Source organism: Aspergillus pseudonomiae, assembly GCF_009193645.1.
Source record: "Aspergillus pseudonomiae strain CBS 119388 unplaced genomic scaffold BDV37scaffold_154, whole genome shotgun sequence".
NCBI classification, from domain to species: Eukaryota; Fungi; Ascomycota; class Eurotiomycetes; order Eurotiales; family Aspergillaceae; genus Aspergillus; species Aspergillus pseudonomiae.
The window spans coordinates 45,558-53,391 of record NW_022476146.1 but is presented as its reverse complement, the minus strand read 5'-3'; the positions used below and the strand labels follow the sequence as shown (position 1 = coordinate 53,391).

General features: G+C 44.0%; 2 protein-coding genes across 2 annotated transcripts; one reads left to right on the top strand and one right to left on the bottom strand.

Annotated features, from left to right (window-relative positions):
* Nucleotides 1-1,864: 1,864 nt before the first annotated feature.
* BDV37DRAFT_289373 (Dyp-type peroxidase) lies at nt 1,865-3,708 on the bottom strand (the record flags this gene model as incomplete). The annotated part of the gene is made up of 8 exons (XM_032088447.1): nt 1,865-2,106; nt 2,176-2,475; nt 2,533-2,612; nt 2,666-2,776; nt 2,838-2,930; nt 2,986-3,290; nt 3,358-3,592; nt 3,647-3,708. 8 exons carry the CDS (start codon nt 3,706-3,708, stop codon nt 1,865-1,867), a joined length of 1,428 nt encoding a protein of 475 aa, XP_031934832.1.
* A 1,747-nt stretch (nt 3,709-5,455) lies between these two features.
* On the top strand, nt 5,456-7,543 carry BDV37DRAFT_289372 (putative galactose oxidase; the record flags this gene model as incomplete). The annotated part of the gene is made up of 1 exon (XM_032088446.1): nt 5,456-7,543. The coding sequence occupies one exon, from the start codon at nt 5,456-5,458 to the stop codon at nt 7,541-7,543; it is 2,088 nt and encodes a 695-aa protein (XP_031934831.1).
* Between the last annotated feature and the right edge of the window lie 291 nt (nt 7,544-7,834).

The following is a 7,834-nucleotide window of genomic DNA, read 5'->3' as shown; positions in this document are numbered from 1 at the left end:
AAAATCCTATACTATATAATAAAAAATAAAAATATTAAAATATTATTTTAACCATGGAAAATAATAGTTTTAATAGGATTTTTAATAAGAAATATACTTTTTTTTATATAAAATTAATAAATAGAATCTTTTAATATTATTAATAATATATTTTTACAGCTAATTAAAATAGTAAAATTAATACTAGATTAATTACAATTAATTTAGTTTATTATCTATTATACTTAGTAAAGATTAATAGTCTTAGCGTTAAGTATAGTTAATCTAGATTAACTATTTAATTTTCAACTTAATTATAATTAAATATAGAAATTCTATTAACCTAGTTATAACCTAGCAATTAGATATAACTGACTCTATTAATCTAACCTAACCTGGCCAAATGCCAGTCTAATTAAAAGAAATATAATAAATATAATAAAATTATTTTATATTAATTATTAATTAATTTATAATTATTAATTTTATTACTATAATTTAATTTATTTTAATCTATAGTTAACTATAGTTAAAAGATTAATTAATTTTAATTTAATTTAACTGGGGATCGGTTAAGGAATTTTATATCTTAACTTAACTAACCCCGGTTAGGTTAGGTTATGGCTAGGTTACAACGGTTAGGTTATGCCACTCTACTTTTACCGTGTCTACAGTTAAATTACGGTCGAGTTTTTAATAGATCTAGATTTAAATAAATACCACGCAATTTATATTAAAGGGTCGCTAAAAGAGTTACTAGTAGTTTAGTTTTAAAAATCGAATTTTAAATAAGACACTACTCGCCCTGGTAGAAAAAAAGCGTTAATAGTAAATAAAATATCTCGGCAATTTTAATACCGTAGCAGTATTTATTTAACTACTACATCCTAGCCTAGTCTCGGAATAAATCTACTATATATAGTACCGCAGATTCTCTAAAGACTAGTAAATATATAGGCAGTAAAGGTAATTTGTTTTTAGATAAATAGATAAATTAGTAATCGGAGAATTGCGCAGAAGTAAAAATATATAAGATTTCTAAATTAAATTTAATTATAATTACTAAAGTATCGCTATTAATATAATTTAATAAAGCTAGAATATAGCTGCTATTAGATAAATCGTATAGTATCGATTAAAATAGATTTCTAAATATCGCGGATTAAGCGTATATTAATAAAAGATATAAATTTAGACGCGATAAAAAGTACAGTATAAGAAAAGATTTATTATATAATTAATTTAAGTATTTACCGGGCGGGTTAAGAGAACCGGAAATAATTAATAATAATTATAATAATTTTAATAAAGTACTAGTAAAAAAAGTCCACGAGTCTATCTAAAAATCTAACAAAAAGATTTTTTATTTTTAAAGGTATACCAGTAATACTAGCCGTATATTATTTATATATTTAAAAAAAACTAAATATCAATACCTAGATTTTATTTAGATTAATATTGACGATTCTCTGCGCGTTTAGTTAATTTTATATTTTGTTATTCTATTTTCTTTTTTCTTTTTCTTTTCTTTTTTCTAGTAAATTTTTTATTTTAATTAATAGAATAGATCGCCCTATTCTACTATAGAGAAATATATTAGAAAAGTAAAAACGGGTTAAGATTAGCAATATAAAAAAAAATAGGAATAAGATAGATAATTATTAAATAAATAGAAATAAATAATTAGTTAACTAATTAATTAATTAGTTAAAGAAATTGAATAGTTAGTAAAGCGGATCGATTACCACGTATATAGAACCGCGGGTACACGGTAGAATATTAAAATTAAACTAATTAAACGATACGACGGTGGAACAAGGGCTGGTTCCCGCAAGGACTAGGGTATAGAGAGAAAAGCTATAGAGCATTCCATGACAGGGAACTCTTAAGTTGAGCCGTTCGAAATATTCTTCAGTGCGGCAATGGAAGGGGAGAAGAAGTACTCCCCCCCTCTAGGAATTACGCAGCAATGCAAATCCACATGGATGTTCTTATTCTTGCCATCACACAATCCCATCACAAACGGGTCTGGCCCATTTGGCTGACCACAGATTGGATCGGCTCCGGGTCCTGGATCACCGGTGATACGCTTTTTGCCTGAGGGGAAGGTGTTCTTGTTGCACCACTCTGGATGTAGTTGTCAGAGGACGTGTTCTATTATAACGTTTAGGAGTTGGATCAATGTGGATAGCTTACGCTCTTGGATCCTGCGGAATCCATTTGAAATATTGCTTTGATAGCAGACAAACAACATTCCACGATCTTCCTTCGTTGTTTGCTTGTCTTGCTCTTCTTTTGTAACCTCCGGGCCATACGGTATGCCCCGCCGGATGATTGCACTGCTGAATTTGTCTGCCAGATCGCCACGTGGTCTAGCCTTGCGTATATGCGCGGCAAAAGGGCAATGCTCTTGGGTATTGGTTGGTAGATAGTCAAAATTGTTATTTTCCGCCAGAGCGGGATCGTCTTTCCAGAGCGTGTGGCACAAGGGAGCTCCTACTTTCCTTCAGAACTTGTCACGGAATGGGAGGGAGAAGTTTTCCAAATACATACCACTTTTCCACCGGCCCATCAAGCGTGCAGAGAGCTGATCGGCGGTCAGGTCGTGCTTTGGGGCCGTTTCATTCAACCATCTAGGCACCAATGAGTTTGTGATAAGAAGATAGGGCAAGTATTGGAGACTTACTTGTTAAACTCCGGCACTAACTGTTGCAGCTTGCGGAAGACCAGGAAGCTACCTTCCGTCGCCCAATCCGGCTGAGGTGAAGGGTCTTGGTCGGTGTTGGTGATAATATACCTGGTGGTGTGTAAGTATCCCCTCACACTCTGATACGGTTTGTAGAGAAAGCGGTCCCTACCCCGGTGGTACCGGCGGAGGTTCTTTATCCCCTGTGGGGGACGGGTCCAGCCCGACAAGCTGGGGCTGGGAGATATGTTCACGGTACCCAAAGCTACTATCGGTTAAGTCTGATCGCAATGCATTGCACTGGGAGTGGAGCTCCTTACTGTTCCTTATTGCTCTCCTGGCCCGGACGCTTATATCCAGCGATCGTGAAGCGGTCTTCGATGCTGGAATTGAACCAGAAAAAGCCGATAAAGTGAGACTTCACCTCATAGAGCTTCGCATAAGCGGTCCTCTCGGAATCGCCCGTGACCAGAATTATGCCATCGATGTCGTTATCCTTGAAGCGTTTCTCCCAGTCATCTGGATTATCCCGGCCTTCACCCCCAGCAGTCCCACCTTGCAGATCGGCAAGCATGCCGCCAAGAAAGGGACCAGCCTTCAAGCGGTCACTCTCGTTCTTCACCAGCTAGAGGCTGAGGTTAGCGATATCTCTCACACCAGGATGGGACCTGGGGGTATAACCACTGGCTTACCTTCTTCAGGCCATTCGCGCTGAAGCCAATATTTACCCCAGCCAGTGGAATCGTTGCGGGGTGCGTAAGCCCGTCGGACACTGCAGCCTTGTGTTTCGCAATTTGGTCTCGAGATTTGAGGGCGCTATTTGCCGTAGTTATATGAGGAATCAGGTAGCGCAGATGGCGCCGGAAGCTGTCCGTCTTGGAAATCTTGAAAAAGTAGAACAACTCAAACTCCTTGGGCAAACCCGGCCTAGGCGAGGTTAATATTGTTTCCCGAAGACAGACCGCTCCCTAGAGCACCCACCATATGTTGCCCTGCACGTTGTCCTTATTAACTCCAGTCGTCAGATTTTCCTCAGATGCCATATTGATAATGAGAATGTAGTAGTCCAGCAGGTAATACAATAGCCGCACGAGAGAATAATTGGCACACATGGAGCCCAGATAGAGCTGGCTTTATAGCTTAAATTGACCTTTCGAAGAGACGCCATTATCGGAACACTGAATGAAAATCTTCAACACCAGTTCCGCGCAATGCCGGACTGAACAGCCAGCAATACTGGGGTATGCAACACCATGGTTTGATGGCACGCCATTGCGTGTATGACTCCGATCGGAACTGGATGGGAAACCTTAAGAGGTTGTAAGGTAAAGATACCAAATTGACTAATGTTGCATCCTTATGTGACAAACTCATCTTTCTTTGATTTGGTTGGTGGTCTCGGGTAGCCGACCAAATATTGAGTCCGGAGTCAAGAAGCGGTTGACGCGATGGTCTAGAAGGACCGGATCTGTATATCCAAGTGAAGTAACACCCTTTTCCTTTCTGGCTTCTGGCTAGATTTGATCAAAGGCTTGGGTTGTAACGAGGGTTTGAACTTTACCTACACGGACTGGCGTCGGGGACAGAGAAACGGATATGCCGCTTGCAGAACATTAATTGACGCAATCGGATTAATAACCAGTCCACCTATGCTCACCGATTAAAGTCATATGTTTTGGGACATGAGGTCATCACTCCGAACTGCTAATAGAGCCCTGTACAACGTTTGTGGAATGATGGAGTCAGCTCATGTCAGCTCATCTTGCAGGAAGCGACTGCAAGACGCTATGTGTGAACAGCCACTCTTCCTAATGTCCCGAGGAGACAGGTACTTCGCATCCCTCTCTACTAAACAGGTACAGTTGGGTACAGCTCCTGGTAAATCATAACGCGACGAGGCTAGGACAACAAACAATGATGGTCAACGCCCTTACTTGGATATAGTTTATCTTTTTTTGAATGCCGTGGAGCGAAAGACTCGACCAGCCTACAAAGCACAACAGGAATGAGGATTGAATGGGGGTGACTACCTATCTGAGGGCTCAGGAATTTCAATATTAGTTTTTGGTGACACATAGCTCTACCCCAGATACGGAATTGCATGGGTAGTTGAGAGGAGGCATGCCAGGTTGAAAAGGTTTGATTGTGTAGCACAACATTCTATTTCCGACAATTCAGTCCATATGTCAATATCCCGCAATTCAGCATTTCTCTGGTCATTCCACTGCTACGCTTGTAATGCAGATCCCTCTAGACCTCGCTAGCCCATACAAGGGTCCTAGGATATTATCACTTGCTGCCATTTCTAAGATAAAGGTTTTCTCGAACACAACTGTATACGTGTCCCTGACCCGACCTGCTGAGAAGGGATGTATCTTGAGGACAGCGTGTGAGAATATCGATCGGTAGGGAGAGAATTACTTATTGGCGGCTTTGACTTGATTCCTCTTAACATGCCATCCTGATCGCCAGCCGCTCGTAAGACTAGGGCGGTGACAGGGACTAGACCGTGCATTCCTTATGGCGAGTGTCACTGTCTTTTAGTGGATGTTGGGATATGCGGCATGTGTCACACTGTGTGGGACACGGGAAATCCCTTCATTCCTGAACACCAGGCATTCTATTGCTTGATTGAATACAGATACTCGGAATTGGTTGCTCGAGTTTCCAATGACCACGATGAAGTATATATATCAATTCAGCCTCCACCCAGGGACATTACGGGTTGGGATAACATCTTTATTCTTACTCCGAACCGTCTGCAAAGGGGTGATGAAGCAGAAGCCAAGAATGGGTCTCAAGTGGGCATCGGTATTGTTGCTCATCGGTTTATCCAAAGCAGAGAAAAGCATCGTGCACGGGTCCCTCATATCTGCCGTAGCACAAGGGGCGTCTCTGGGTATTGAAGGTAGTGGTGCCCCCGTCGATACCGGAGGAGAGAATACAGGCTTGTATCAGTCTCCACCTTACAACAGCGCGCGGATCGACCGTAGCAGCTGGATAGCAACATGTGACAGCGAGCTGGTCGGACATGAATGTATCAATGCGATCGACGGCGACAATAGCACGTACTGGCACAGCGGTGATGACACCAACGGTATTGCGTCCCTTCCTCACAACATCACTATCAATCTCGGTACAGCACAGAATGTGAGCGGGATTGCCGTGTGGCCAAGAGCCGTGGAAGATGGTTGGATTGGGACACATGATGTTTCCCTCAGCACTGATGGGGTAACCTGGGGAGATCCAGTCGCACATGGGGCATGGTGGCCTGATTCGACCGTGAAGCTGGCTGTGTTTGAGCCTAAAGCGGTGCAGTATGTGAGGCTCATTGCGCGTTCCTCGTCCAACGGAGACAATGCAACTAGCATTGCAGACCTACAAATCTGGTCGGCGAACAGCATTCCCACAGCGCCACAGGGAAAACGCCTCAGTGAAGTTGGCGCCTGGGGGCCAACGATCGACTTCCCTCTCGTCCCAGCCTCGGCGGCCATCGAGCCCAGTTCCGGGAAGGTGCTCGTCTGGTCTTCATATCGAAAGAACCAGTATGGGGGTACCAGTGGTGGCTTAACGCAAACTGCCACGTGGGATCCGACTACGGGCGTTGTCTCACGGCGCGAAGTCTCCGATACCGAGCATGATATGTTCTGTTCTGGTATCTCCATGGATGTCAATGGGCGCGTGATTGTCACTGGAGGAAATGATGACACTATGACGAGTATCTATGACTCTTTCAGCGACAGCTGGATCGCTGGAGCACCGATGAACATCGAACGTGGCTACCAAGCTTCCACCATCCTGTCCGACGGAAATATGTTTGTTCTGGGCGGTTCGTGGAACGGGCCGCAGCTTCAGAACAAAAACAGTGAGGTGTATAATGTCACAGCAGACACTTGGACTCAGTTGCCGAACGCCGGCTCACAGCCCATGTTAACCCATGACAACCTGGGTCCCTATCATGCAGACAACCATGGCTGGATTTTCGGTTGGAAGAACCTCTCGATCTTCCATGCCGGGCCGAGCCAGGCCATGCACTGGTACTTCGCCCAGGGCGAAGGGAATGTGACGAATGCAGGCAATCGAAGCACGGACTACGATCAGATGTCCGGCAATGCGGTCATGTTTGACGCCACCGGTGGGAGAATCCTCACTTTTGGAGGTTCCCCAAACTATGAGGATTCGGATGGTACAAAGAATGCAACTCTCATCACGATAGGGGATCCTAACACCCCGCCGGTGACTGTCAAAGCAGGTGGTGACATGGGATACGCGCGGACGTTCCATACTTCGGTTGTCTTGCCCGATGGAAGTGTTTTTATCACCGGTGGCCAGGCACATGGCCTGCCCTTTAACGAGGACACGGCTCAATTGACGCCAGAGCGATACATCCCTGGGGAGGACAGATTCGTCGAACACTTTCCGAACAATATCGTCCGAGTTTACCACAGCTGGTCCCTTCTTCTCCCTGACGCGACGGTGATTAATGGTGGCGGTGGATTGTGTGCCAACTGCACCGCCAACCACTATGATGCCCAGATCTATACTCCGCCATATTTGTTTGACGCGGATGGAACCCGTGCCCCACGGCCTCACATCGAGACTGTGGCCCCAGCCAGCCTTCGGTATGGCGGTCAAATTACTATCACTGCCGATTCCCCTATCAGTAACGCCTCCCTGATCCGCTACGGCACCACAACACACACAGTGAACACCGACCAGCGTCGCATCGAACTAGTGCTCGACGATGCCGGGACCAACATGTACACAGCAGACATCCCCAATGATCCTGGCGTTGCTCTTCCTGGATACTACATGCTGTTCGTCATGAACGCAAACGGAGTGCCTAGCGTATCGAAAAACGTCCAAATTACTCTGTGAGAAGCCGCGTTCTCGAGACAACGAGATGGTCCAGACTGAACCGGATCAGAAACCGCAGATTCAGCGACTACGCAGAGGATTCACGACCGGGGCAAGACTTTTTTTGATGGTTGGATTGAGAAACACTTGTCACTTAATTTCGGTTTTCAGACTGACAAGGCCTGCTGTGGAGAATGCTATAGAACGTGTAGCGCAATGTGAAAGACCGTTAGTAACTGCTGGCTCTACAACAAATATGTAGAATGTTCCAACCCGGATTTGCACATGAATGTTTGAGAAAGGTCATTCATT